Consider the following 14,207-nt stretch of genomic DNA (forward strand, 5'->3'; position numbering starts at 1 on the left):
CATAAGAAACTCTCTCATTTAAATTTCAACAATATAAATGAACTGGTCAAGAAAAATCTTGTGAGAGGACTGCCAAAGTCAGTATTTGCTCCTGATGGTCTTTGTGATTCCTGTCAGAAAGCCAAACAAAGAAAATCTTCATCAAGAGCAAGACTGAATCATCAATTCTTGAGCCTTATCATCTACTACATGTTGATCTATTTGGTCCAGTAAATGTCATGTCTATTACAAAGAAGAAGTATGCGTTGGTCATAGTGGATGAGTTCACCAGATACACATGGGTGTATTTCTTGCACACAAAAAGTGAAACTGCATCTATCTTGATTGATCATGTCAAACAGCTGGATAAAATGGTCAAAGATTCTGTGAAAATTTTAAGGAGTGATAATGGCACTGAGTTCAAGAATTTGATAATGGAAGAGTTCTGCAAAAACCATGGAATAAAGCAGGAATTTTCTGCTCCTGGAACTCCACAGCAGAATGGAGTTATTGAAAGAAAGAATGGGACTCTCATTGAAGTTGCACGTACAATGCTTGAAGAAGCAAAGCTTCCAACCTATTTATGGGCTGAAGCTGTGCAGACTGCTTGTTTTACTCATAATGCAACACTCATTAACAAGCATGGAAAAACACCATATGAGATGGTGAAGAAAAAGAAGCCAAATCTGAAATACTTTCATGTATTTGGATGCAAGTGTTTTGTTCTCAAGACTCATCCTGAACAGCTATCAAAGTTTGATCTAAAAGCTGATGAAGGAATCTTTGTTGGATATCCACTTTCCACAAAAGCCTTCAGAGTCTATAATTTGAGAACAAAAGTGGTCATGAAATCTATCAATGTCTCTTTTGATGACAAGAAGATTACTGGTCTTGAAGATTTCATTGACCATGATCAGCTGAGATTTGAAAATGAAGACTCAAATTCTGATACTGAAACTCCTGACAGTCTAAGTCCTGATACTGTAAACTCTGATGGAATAAACTCTGATGTTATTGAAACTGTGGTGGCTACGCCAAGGAAAGATGCACCTATGCAGGGGGAGCATACTCAAGATCCTACCACAGCTCAAGAAACATCAGAACATATATCTGGCTCTTCAAGTTCTGATTCGTCAAGTTCTGATAAGCCAAGTTCTGATAGTGCTGAAAATCTAAATACTGAAGAATCCAACTCAGAGAGCACAGTTTCAGGGGGAGCATCAGAAGATGAAAATGAAGATAGCATGGATCATGGGGGAGCATCCAGTTCTAGAGAAAACCTTCCATCTGCAAGGAAGTGGACAAAATCACATACACCTGATTTGATAATTGGAAATCCTGATGCAGGTGTCAGAACTAGAACAGGTACTTCAAATGAATGTCTCTACAATTCTTTTCTCTCTCAGACTGAGCCAAAGAAAGTTGAAGAAGCTCTTCAAGATACTGATTGGGTGCAAGCAATGCAGGAAGAGTTAAATGAATTTGAAAGAAACAAAGTCTGGACCCTAGTGCCAAGACCAAAGAATAGATCTGTTGTTGGTACAAAATGGGTATTCAGAAACAAAACTGGCAGTGATGGCATAATTACAAGGAATAAGGCAAGGCTGGTTGCAAAAGGATATTCTCAACAGGAAGGAATTGATTATGATGAAACATTTGCACCAGTTGCCAGGTTAGAAGCCATAAGGATATTTTTGGCTTATGCTGCTCACAAAAAGTTTACTATCTTTCAAATGGATGTGAAAAGTGCTTTTCTCAATAAAGAATTGGAGGAGGAGGTATATGTTGAACAACCTCCAGGCTTTGTAGATACCAAACATCCAGATTATGTCTACAGGCTTGATAAAGCACTTTATGGACTTAAGCAAGCTCCTAGAGCATGGTATGAGACTTTAGCTAAGTTTCTTCTGGAAAGTGGATTCAAAAGAGGAACAATAGACAAAACACTATTCTACCTCAACCATGGAAAGGACTTACTTCTTGTCCAGATTTATGTTGATGATATCATCTTTGGATCTACAAATGACAGACTTTGCAAGAAGTTTGCCAAACTGATGCAGTCAAGATATCAGATGAGTATGATGGGGGAACTTAGCTACTTTTTGGGCCTTCAAGTCAAGCAGAATGAAAAAGGCACTTTCATTTGTCAATCTAAGTACACCAGAAACTTGCTGAAGAAATTTGGAATGCAAGATTGTTCAAGTGCATCCACTCCCATGGCCACTGCAACAAAACTGGATAAGGATACTGGTAAATCAGTAGATATTACTGATTACAGAGGTATGATTGGCTCTCTACTCTATCTAACTGCTAGTAGACCTGATATCATGTATGCTACCTGTCTTTGTGCAAGATTTCAAGCAGATCCAAGAGAACCTCACTTAACAGCTGTGAAAAGAATCTTTAAGTATCTTAAAGGAACAGCTGATCTGGGATTGTGGTATCCTAGAGAATCAGACTTTAAACTAATAGGTTACTCAGATGCAGATTTTGCAGGCTGCAAAATTGACAGGAAAAGCACAAGTGGAAGCTGCCAATTTCTTGGAGGCAGATTGGTTTCTTGGTTCAACAAAAAACAAAAGTCAATTTTCACGTCAACTGCAGAAGCAGAGTATATTGCTGCAGGAAGCTGTTGTGCACAGATTCTTTGGATGAAGAATCAGTTACTGGATTATGGGTTAACATATTTCAAAATCCCTATTTACAGTGATAATCAAAGTGTTATTGCTATGACAGGTAATCCAGTTCAACACTTTATGACAAAGCACATCATCATCAGGTACCACTTCATCAGGGAACATGTGGATGAAGGTACAGTGGAATTGCATTTTGTTCCCACAGATCAACAACTAGCAGATATCTTCACAAAACCACTATGTGAAGCTACTTTTACAAGATTGGTAAATAAACTTGGAATGGTTTCAGGTTCTTTCTCTAAATCTGCTTAGTCTTGTTTTGTGTTATCAGACTTTATGCTCAGTATTTACAGAATTAATGTCATTGTGTATTATGTGCTTAATTGATAAATGTTTTTAAGTACTGACTGTTGTCTGATATATATTTCTCAACTCTGATAAGTGATATGTCTGTTTAAGTAATTATTCAATCCTATGAGGATAATTGTGCTAGATACTGACCTAGTAGTCTTCAATAAACAAATGATTCCATGTAAGAAGTAATTATTTCAGTGGAAATCTTATGACACTAGCAAATTCTGATAATTGAGCTTAGTTGAGTTTACTTTGTATATCTTATTACTAAGTCACAAATTAGAATAATGCTACTCATCTGTTAAGTTCTGATACTAGTAAAACTGCTGAATGTACTAAGTGCTGATAAACCTCACTTATCAAAAGAAAAAGCAAAAAGATCAAAGAATAACATCAGGTACTCCTTTGAGATCTAGAGTAAAAATGTGGAAGGGACGACCCAAGTGCATTGCTGGTATTAAGTAAATATGCATTAGAAAAGCAAATTATTTTCTTGGTGACTTTTCACACTCTATGATTACTGGAGAAATACACTGATAAAAGCATAAATTCTGATACGCAGTCGTGACTCACTTACACTGAGAAGCCACTGTAACATAGAATTTGAGAAGATGCATAAAATTAGCACAAAACAGTTGAGGTGGACTCATGCATGACCTCATTCATCAGTAGGTTTCAGGATAATGACAGCTCTTTAGCAAAATTTTAGTTATGCCTTATTTCTAAGATGTACTGAAGTGAATCAGACTTTACTCTTTGTCTGTTATTTAGCTTAATACACACACTAATCACTCCATATGAATGATGAAAATTACTGTGGTGGTCTATGTTATTTTAGATAAACAGTCACTGTGTCACTTTCCACAAATTCTAAGGACAAGTTCTAGTTACACGTTCTGATGATTAAGTTCTGAAGTCTATATTTAGAACTTGTATGAGGATTTACTGTTCTGATGATTAAGTTCTGAAGTCTATAACTCAGAACTTGTATGAGGATTTACTAAGATGGGCATTCCTTTTTCGAGTTAAGAAATTATGTTCTGATGACTGTTAAGTTCTGGTATAGGTCTAAGTTCTGATTTCTCAGTCTAATCCTTTACTTGGCTTATCTGTGAATAAAATTTGATAACAGTCTCAGTTCGAACTAGAATATGTTGAAGTGGAAGATTAATAGTCACTATGATTAGGATTAATGGTATTTATACTTGAACAGTCCACTGTTTCTTGTTTCTTGTGCGTTTTAAACCATGATTCCTCTTTCCAATGAATGTTATTCTTTTTCAAAGTCTAGGGAGACGAGGTAGAATTAATTCTACCTGTCAGCATTCAATTTCTTTGCGTCTCCTGGCATTCTCTTGCCTATATAAGCAACCACTTCACATCAGCCTTCCCATCACACTTTTATCACAAACTCACTCTCGTTTTTCATTTATCATCACAAATGGCTGCATTTGGCTGGTTCTACAATTATGGTGATGAGACTGTGCATGTCTTTTTGAATGGAATTCCAACTTCATACCCTATCACCAACATTCCTCACAATCTCTGGATTCAATTTCCAGAGGTTATCAAACGTGATCTGGTGGTCGTTCGAAGAGAACTTCATGTTCATCGTCTCCGCCAGCAAGAGAGAATCATCCGACTCGCCATTTTGTTTGTCGAGAGTAGGAAGAAGAAGATGACTTAATCTCGTCTTCTTCCTGTTTTTCTTCATCATCATCTTTGTCAGGCTTCTTAGCTAGGACTAAGGCTGTTGATGTTAGGTTTAGAAGCTTAGGGAAAATCTTGTATAAGTATTGATGTAATTTCCATTTCATGCATGTATTGTCTTGATATATTAATGAAAGCTGTTTTTACTTCAAGATTTTGTCTCTGAGTTATTTTATCTTGTGTTGATAAATCCTGATTGATATTCTGATGACCATATAAATTTTGTTTTATATTAAGTTCTGATTCGTTTTCAGCACTTACTTATCTAATTTATCTTGGTCATTTTCATGTGATTTATTTTCAGAATATTAATGATGCAGTGAAAATTAATTCAATCAGTGATAACGGTTTAAATTTTGAATTAAAACTGTTTATCTTGATAAATGGAACGGTTTTTCCTTGAAACTAGGCAAATGGGTAAGTAATGATTCCTGTTTTCTCGAGCCCAGTAACTGTCCGTTATTACTGCATGTCTGACAGGTGTCCAACGGTAACATTTTTGTTCAGAGTATAAGTACAACAGAGAGAGGATTTCTTTAATCTTTTATTTCCTTCATATTTTTTTTCTCTCTACTTACTCTCCTTCTTCTCACGTTGGTTTTTCATACAGATATTTTATCAAACACCTAACAGGCACTTTTGAATCTCAATTTTTCACATGGCACCTAAGGATTTAATCATTGATGGAGCTAAGTTTGTTCCAAACAACTATGCTGTAATTCTTGATCATGTTGAAGCTCCATCTGAATTGCACTTTGTGCAAGATCTTCTTGCACATAGTGAGGTTGGGTATGCATTAACACAGCCTGAATTCTTTTCAAGCCAACAAGTTCTGAGGTTTTGGAGGACTGGACTTTTTGATGATGGTGGTAAACATGGAACTCCCAGTATTATCTTCCAAGTGGGTGATTCATCCTTTGTAGTCACTCCTGGTACAGTACGCAGGGCTTTACATCTTCCAGAAGATTGTACTTTCTTAATTCCAGAGGACTCAGCCCTTCGGGAGTTAATGGCTGAATTGGGATATGAAAAGAGTCTGACGAAACTTGGACAGTTGAAACGGGCTAATATCAGAAGAGAATGGAGTTTCTTCTTTGATTACATCACCAAAGCTTTTGGGAACAAATGTTCGAATTTTGATGCTATCCCAATTATGAGTCAGCACATCGGGTATGCAATTATCAATCAAACTCATTTTGATTTTGCAACTGTTTTAATTGGTTTTATTGGGGATAGGATGACAGAGGATAGAACTGTTGTTTATTTTGCTAGATTCTGTTAACTTATTTACACTTATTGTATTGATGAACCTCAATTAGTCAGCACCCAAACCCCACCTTTTAAGGTTGCAAAATGATACTTTAATGACCTGGTAAATGCTGACACTAAGAAATCAGTGGTTAGACAATTACAGATTCCTCAGTCTGTAAAACAGATTCTTGTAAATACTGATCCTACTACTTATCAATCTGTTTACTCTGATGTCCAACCAACTCCAAACACCCAAAATCCATCAACCTCAGCACCTACCACTCATTCTACTCAACCTACCCTCAGAACATATCTCAAATCCTATCTCTCCACTTCAGAGACTGCTCAACCTTCATCTTCAGCACCTACTGTGAAGCCTTCATCTTCCAAGCCAAAGAGGACAAAGAATGTTCCTCAAACACCTCAAAAGAGAAGGAGGATTGCATTGAGAGATGAATCTGATTCTGAGGAACCGGTTCCTTCTAGAGAACCTGTTGTTTCTGAAGCTGAGAAAGAGATTTCTCAGAAGGATTCTGAAATTGGGGGTTCTAGGCTTCTCAAGAGGCTTAGACGAATGACAGTTCCTGAAACTCCCAAGGAATCCAAATCAACAAAGAAGTACAAGAAATAGAGGGCAAAAAGGCCAGTTTCAGATGATGAAGAGGAAGCAGCTAAGGAAGGGGATCAGGAATCTCTGATCTCACAAGACAAGGAATTTGCTCCAGTCACTTCTTCTCCATCAACTCCATCTCAGGAAGCTGTTTCTGAAAAGGCTAACACACCCTCTGTGTCTTCTGTTGATCCAGGCACAAGTGCTGATATTGATGTTCAAAACTTGGTTGTGCCTGCAGTAATTCTCTTAGAAGCTCCAACAACAAATATTCCTTCCACAACACCTGTTACTGATGCTGTTCAAACTCCAGAGTTATCAACAACACCTTCTCTGCATCAAGATGCTGGTGATCAGAATTTAGGTGAGCATCAGGATATGGCTGTTGATCAGAACTTAGAACAAGATCAGCAATTAGAGGATGCTGAAGCCTCCATTACTACTCACACTGTTGTCTTATCAGAAGATACTGATTCTTTAAGTTCTGATGCTGCACATGCTGGAGATACTGGTGATGCTGCTCCAACTGCTCATGTTGTAGATACTGATACAACAGGTCCTTCTGGACATACTTCTCAATAGATTCTTCCTAAGTATGAACTGGTTAAGCAGTTTATTACCGGGGAAGCACCAGTACCTTGGTGTGAAACTCCTGCAGGTCAGGAGTGGACTAAGGAATGGAACTCAGTTTCATGTGTTCCAACTGAAAAACATCTTGATGAGCACTTGACTAAAGCTGATGCAATGTTAAAATCTGATGATTTTAAAACTCAGCTTATAGTCACTGCATTGAGTAATAAACATTTACAAGGTCTTCATTCAACTACTCATGCAGAGCTACACAAGATTCAGGAGAACTTTATCAAACAGGAACAAGTTTGGAAAATTGATAAGAAAAAGTTCTTCCAACCTACCATTGACAGGATTGCTTATATTGAGAAGACTCAAGATCATCAACAAGCTCAGATTGATGAAATTCTAACAAATCAAGCTTCTCAGCAATCACAACTAACTGAAATCCAATCCTCAATGGAATTGCTTCTCTCTCTTCTACTACCTGCTGATGCCAAAAAGGGGGAGAAGGTAATTAAGTCCAAATGCAAAACTAACAAGACACTGCAAGGAAATGATGATGGAAATGATGACCAAGGATACTCTGGAATGGGTAGCGGTCATAGTCAAGGTAGAAGGTTTACATCAAGACAAACTAGTCACAGGACAAGTTCTGATACTGGGAAAAGAATAAGTTCTGCTGCTGGTAAAAAGTTAAGTTCTGATGAACTTTTAGATCTTGATGAGGAAATGTCAAGACGCTTATTTCTTCAAGAAAATCCAAGAATGGACTTGGAAAGTTTAAAGGAAGAAGAAGCCAGACTTAAATCAGAGAAAGTCACATCCAAATCTGAAGCTTCTGGTAAAAAGTCACTTCCAAAACTCAAAGGCATTGTTATCAAAGAAAGGACACATACTGAAGCAACATTGGCTAGATCACAACCACAGATAGATCCAAGATCCAAGGGTAAAGAAAAGGTTGGTGAACCTATCAAGGTTTATGTACCTCCTAAGGATGAAGAAATTACTGATGAAAAGGATGATCTTGCTCTGACTTCAAGAAAAGTTCTCAAAACAACCTCTGACATGGCTCAAGTTGTTCAGAGTCAAGAAATTGTAAGTTCTGATATTCAAAAGAAGCAAGTAACCTCTGACACAGCTCAAGTTAACTTGATATCAGAAGATAGATCAAAGACACTCCTACCAGGATTCACTAAAGCAAAACAGACTCAATCTTTGAAGACTACTGCAAGTGGTTTTGAAGCAAGAGTAGTTACTGGAAAGGAAGCAAGAGATAAAACTGGATTGGGAAGTGCTGATGAAAGAAGAGTACACAACACTACCAATGATCCAACTTCCTTGAGTGAACCAGGTATTGGAGCAACTCCTGAGAGATTGAATCAACTGGAATCTGTACTGATGGTTTACCATATCTACTTGAAAGAATACATCATGTTGTATTTCATGACAGATGGTAGGGTTTATCATATATGACAAAATGTCATTCCATTGAAGTATTTTGAAGAATTGGAGCATGTACTTTTCTTACTTCAAGTGGATGACAGAATAACAGGGACTGCTGCAAACTACTTAAAAGAACAGATTCAGAGACAGAAAAGGCTTTATTCTGTTAAGTCTGACAGCACATATGTTCCAAAGTACAGAGATCACAATGGTGATATTGTTGATATGAAGCCTAATACTGCACAGATCAGAACATATCTTGGTATTAAGGGACTTGAATTCAATCTACAGTCTGACAAAGCTTATGTCATAAGACTAGATCAGGAGTTGAAAAAAGAAAAGATCAATGATCTCAGAGCTGCAACTGGTGAAGATACTGCAGAGCTTAAAGATGTCAAAAGGAGAATGATTGATGAACTCAGATATGCTGAGAAATGTTTGTTGAAGAACTATCTCAGAACAACTCCTGACATAAGAGAGATCAGAAGATGATGAAGCCAAGTCGAAGATCTACAACTGCTTAAATTCTGATATTTATACAGACTGAAGTTGTTATCAGAAGTTGAATATTGGTAAAGCTTTAAGGACTGTAAGTTGTAGTTATCTAGTCTAATTCTCATGCATTTGTACTTAATGTTTTTGACATCATTAAATATCTGTTAAACTTGTATATTATGCTAATTTACAAGTTGGGGGAGATTGTTAGATATATTTGATAATGTCATGGCTAATATAATTTATGTTTAGCTTTCAGATCTTACTTGAACAGGATAAATCAGTACTTAACTGTTGATCAGTACTTATACTGGAAGTCAGGACTTAAGGATATCGGTACTTATGTTATCAGGAGATAATCATCAGAAGATAGATATCAGAACTTAAATGCTGAAGGACGATCAGATAAGGACAGTAGCTGATTAAAGGAAAGAAGATCAAGATAAACATAATAAGAGATATGCATGAAGAAGGAATTCCGTGAAGAATGGAATACTTGGAAGAAAAGATATCTGATTGATATATTTTAGGAAGCAGAATTATATTCCATATCAATTAGCGATTATCTTGTAACTGTGTAGTATATAAACACAGACATAGGGTTTACACTATAAGTGTTATCATATATTCGAGAAGATTATTCATTGTAACCCTGGCAGCTCTCGTGATATTGTTCATCACTGAGAGGTAACAGTTCCATACTGTAACAGAGTTTATTGTTTCAATAAAGTTTGTTTTCTGTTACTTAAGTTCTTAAAGTTCGATTTGAGTGTACTATGCACTGTATTCACCCCCTCTACAGTGTGTGTGTGACCTAACAAAGAATAAGAATAAGATGCCTGCTACTGGCAAAATGTGGCTGTAGATCAAGACTGTGGTATTTATAAGAATTATCGTTTGGTTCTGTTTTACTCTATTCTAATATGTTATAAAATCTGCTATGTTCTGTTTTAAGTTCTGAATTTTAAAATATAAAACTTTGGGTTGGATTTATTTTAGAAAATATTTTACGAAATTATTATGATTTTGAGAAAAATCGTTTTATTGAAACACCCATTATTTTCCGGTTAAATAGTTAGTCAATTTGTACTTGCTAGGCTTTGTAGCTCGTCCTTTTAATATTTCAGGTTTATAAGATTCGAGTTGGATAGTGTTGGTATTCGAGGACCTTAGGTTTGGTGTGGTTTGACTTTTGGATTTCCGCTTTTAACTGCGCTTTTCTAATAGTCATCTTTGTAATAGAATTTTTGTTTAATATATGTTTTGTATTAGTTTTCTTTAGATTTAATGGTCCGGAAGTGCGGTTCGTTACATTTGGTATCAGACCAGGCTGTCCTTTAGAGTGTATTAGGTATGGGACTAGTACATTCTCTCGGATGCGTTCCTGTGGACAATAGTTTGGCCATTGATAGATCAAGGGGTAGACGTGTCACGAATTTTAGGATTGTTGTGAATTTGAGTACCAAATTCTTTTTAAGGAGGGTACTTAGGAAATTATTTTGGATTTAGGGCATTTGTTTGTGTGATTATTTGATATGCTTGACTTTGTGTTTTTTGATTATTTACTATTAGTTTAGAAATCGTTTTGTGTGTTTTAGAAAAGATGGACGGGGAGAACGGTAACAACCAGAACAACAATGGCAATCAGGGCAACAATGATGAAGGAGGAAAGGTCTTTGACCAGTTGGCTGAAACCCTAGCTATACTTGTGAATCAACAATCGAAGCCCAACATCGTCTCTCAGTTCAAGCGTTTGAACCCTCCAACTTTTGATGGAGCAACTGATCCGGCACTAGTCGAGATGTGGATCCAAGAGATGGAAAAAGCTTTCGGACTTCTAGGGAGTAATGAGCAACAAAAGGTGACCTTAGCTGTGTACCAATTGCAAGGAAATGCTTACGACTGGTGGCTTATGGAAAAGAGGAAGAACGAGACAGCAAAGAATGTTGAAGAAAATCCTGAACCGTATACATGGGCAAAGTTCAAGAAGGCTTTGGAGGACAAGTACTTTCCTAGAACAGTTCGTCTGCAGAAAGTGAGGGACTTCATTCGGCTTCAGCAAGGTAAAAGAACCGTCATTCAATACGAAGCAGAATTTGCAAAGCTTGCGAAGTATGCGTCAACCTTAGTGGTAGATGAGAGCAGTCGAGCAAGAAGATTGGAAGAGGGACTTCGAAGTGAAATCAGGAACTCGGTGGCGTCTTTTGAACTTCAGACGTACGAGGCTGTCCTAAACAAAGCATTAGTGATCGAGAGAGGCTTGGAAGAATCTGAAAAAGCGTCTGGCAGCTGGAATAAGAGGCGGTTCACTCAAGCTGGTGGTTAATCATCGCAAGGGGGGCATTCAAGAAACAACACGTGTACGATCAAGGTGGTGGTAAAGGAAATCAAGAAAATTGCACCAGGTGTGGCGGGAACCATGCACATACGGAATGTCGTTGGAACAGAGGCACGTGTTTTCATTACGGGGAAGTCGGACACAAAATTGTTCAATGTCCTCACAATCTGCCACCAAGAAAGGAAGCAGATAACAAGATGGGAAAAGGACGCGTGTTTCAGCTCACTGGAAATGAAAACTATCGCAATTAAGGTATAATTTATTTTCTTTTGGCGAATTATTTTGTGACGACTGAGAATTTTGCGATGTAATTAAGTCAATAAAGTATGCTTTATGTGATGTAATTATAATTATGTGATTAAGTATTGGTTAATTGTCTTTACTGTATATTAGAATCTAGGAGCGTAAATAAAAGCGTTCCAATTTAAAGAGTCAGCTTAGGAGTTAAGCTATGTTATCGGGCCGTCAAGTAGAACGGAACCCGTCCTAAAAAGGGATTAAGGTATTTAAAATGTGAACTATGTGTTATTATGTGAAATGAAATTCTTGAGTAAAGTAATGTGTTCTAATGACGTGTCGGTCGATAACGATATTGTGAAGCGTAATTGAAATGCTGAACGTCGGGCCGTCAGGCTGAACATGACCCGGTACGCATAGAAAGGAATAAAATTAAAGAAGGACAAATTTTATGATCAGACATGAGTTGTGATGTGTTCGTATGTGTGCTTGCTTGTCTATATGCATGATTACGTGATCTGTTGACATTTTTATGGATTGAAGGGAATTATTTGATTTAAATATGATTTATTTAACCTTCGCACATTTTTATAAAATTATCTGAGTAAGATAAAGGCATGAGATTTATTCTGTTATCTTCGTAATAGTCCTAGAGACTTTCTAAAAATGATGGACGAATTTATTTGGTGATCGTTGCATTATAAATTGATTTTTATGTGATAAAATGCTATTATTAGCACAAACTTGTGAAAATCATATAAAATCAACCGTTCGCTCAAAAGTTTATTATGAGTAATGGTTGGAAAGCTAATTTCGAGATCTACGTCTTAAAATTGTCATTTGTAATAATTTTCGACTTTCCGAGAGGGATATATTTAATATTCGATTTTTATCTTATTTAAGTAAAAAGAAAGGATTAATCAAACAAAAAGGGATTTAGTAGATTACTAAAATACCCTTGGCCCTAATACAAATATAAACTCACTTCCCCCCCTTCTTTCTTCTTTCTTTTCCCGTGAGCATCCTCCCCCTCTCCCTCACTTTCTTTCTTCCTCTCTCTCGAACACTCTCTCTCTCGGCTCTCTCCCCATCTCTCTTCTCTCTCTTGCATGCAACACCGAATACTCACTGAAATTCAAAGATATTACCATCTATAGCTTCTATTTTCGGTATACTACTCAAACACCACTTGCATGTAAGTGTTTATGGTTCCATCTCTATGGTTGTGTTCAAGGAAATACGATTTCTTGATACATGATCACAAGAGAAGATTCAAGAGATTTTGTGGTTTAAAACTCAAGAAAAGACCCGTTATGGGCACTCTTAAGTTTGACCACCACCGGCCATGATCCAAGGAGAGCCGGTGGAATTTTAAGAAAATGATATGTTAATGTGATTTTTTAGTTTTATGCTCTTTAAAAATTTTATGTAGTTAGTGCATGTCTTGGTTTCTTGAAAAGTTCAAAAAGGGTTTTGTACTTCCTTTGAAATTTAAGTGTGTGATTGGTAAATGGATTGCTATGAATGTGTTAAAATAATTTGGATTTGTGTAATTGATTTGATGCTTAAGGAATCGAATTTGAGGGTTACATGTTGGGGATTTTGGTTCGGCTTTGTACTAATAAAAAGGGGAATTGGATTTGGTGACTTGATCTTAGTATAAACTAAGCTTATTTAGTGAGAAATGTGATTGCATGTTGGTTTAAAAGAAGAACTAGTGAATGCATGCATGTTTAATTGGATAATGTGATTAAGGCTTGAGTCACTAAGTGATGCTTTGTTTGTGATTCGAAAATCGTGATGAAAATGAGTTGAATGTCTAAGATAAGGTGTAAAACAAGTTAAAATTGTGATTTAAAACCTTGCATGTGTGATTTCTTGAAAAACCCGAATGGGTCTTATGGTTAAAAAGATAATTAAGTGGATTTTTGTGAGATTATATGCTAATTATCTTAGTTACTAATAAGAACTTGGTTGCATGTCATTGATTGGATGATGTTTATGTTCGAATTTGATAATTAAATAGGGTTTTGATTTTTGATTCTTGATGTGATTATGATTCGGTTTTTGGATTAAAAAGAAAGAAGCTTAATTGCGTAAAAAACCCTTGTAATTTGCATACCAAAGAGGTTTATTGTGTTTGATTATATGAGATTGAAATTGAGTACATTTGGTTGTGTTTTAGGTTTATAGCCGAATGGTATATAAGTAGAAAAGTGATTGATTTGGTTCCATTACCTTGCTAAGTGATTGCATGTGAAATTCTAGGAGATATGTGATTCATTTGTTTGATTAAATGATGTTATGGTTCAAATTAAGGAATAAAAGAAAAAGGGAATTAGGTGGTTTGATATTAAAGAACTATAAGTGACAGTTATGGTCGCAAAAGATTTAGTTGTGAATAAATCATGTACTCGTAAGAGTTATATTGGTGTGATTTGAAGAATATTTAAGGTTAAGCAAGTATGAGTCGATTGATGAGTATATAAAGATATAAAGGCTATAAGAAAGGAATGTGTTATGTGCTATGTGCATATGTGTATAAGCTATACTCGTATATTCGAGTCAAGAGTATAATCGA

The 14,207-nt window shown here is 36.4% G+C and overlaps 1 protein-coding gene across 1 annotated transcript; it reads left to right on the forward strand.

The window, feature by feature from the left end:
• Window positions 1–10,654: 10,654 nt before the first annotated feature.
• Window positions 10,655–11,377, forward strand: LOC141686162 (uncharacterized). The gene has a single exon (XM_074491216.1). It carries the CDS (start codon window positions 10,655–10,657, stop codon window positions 11,375–11,377), a length of 723 nt encoding a protein of 240 aa, XP_074347317.1.
• Window positions 11,378–14,207: the final 2,830 nt, after the last annotated feature.

The sequence above is a fragment of the Apium graveolens genome, chromosome 9 (genome assembly GCF_009905375.1).
Source record: "Apium graveolens cultivar Ventura chromosome 9, ASM990537v1, whole genome shotgun sequence".
NCBI classification, from domain to species: Eukaryota; Viridiplantae; Streptophyta; class Magnoliopsida; order Apiales; family Apiaceae; genus Apium; species Apium graveolens.

Coding starts and splice junctions, on each gene's coding strand:
- LOC141686162 (XM_074491216.1), top strand. CDS start 10,655: ATGGACGGGGAGAACGGTAACAACCAGAACAACAATGGCAATCAGGGC.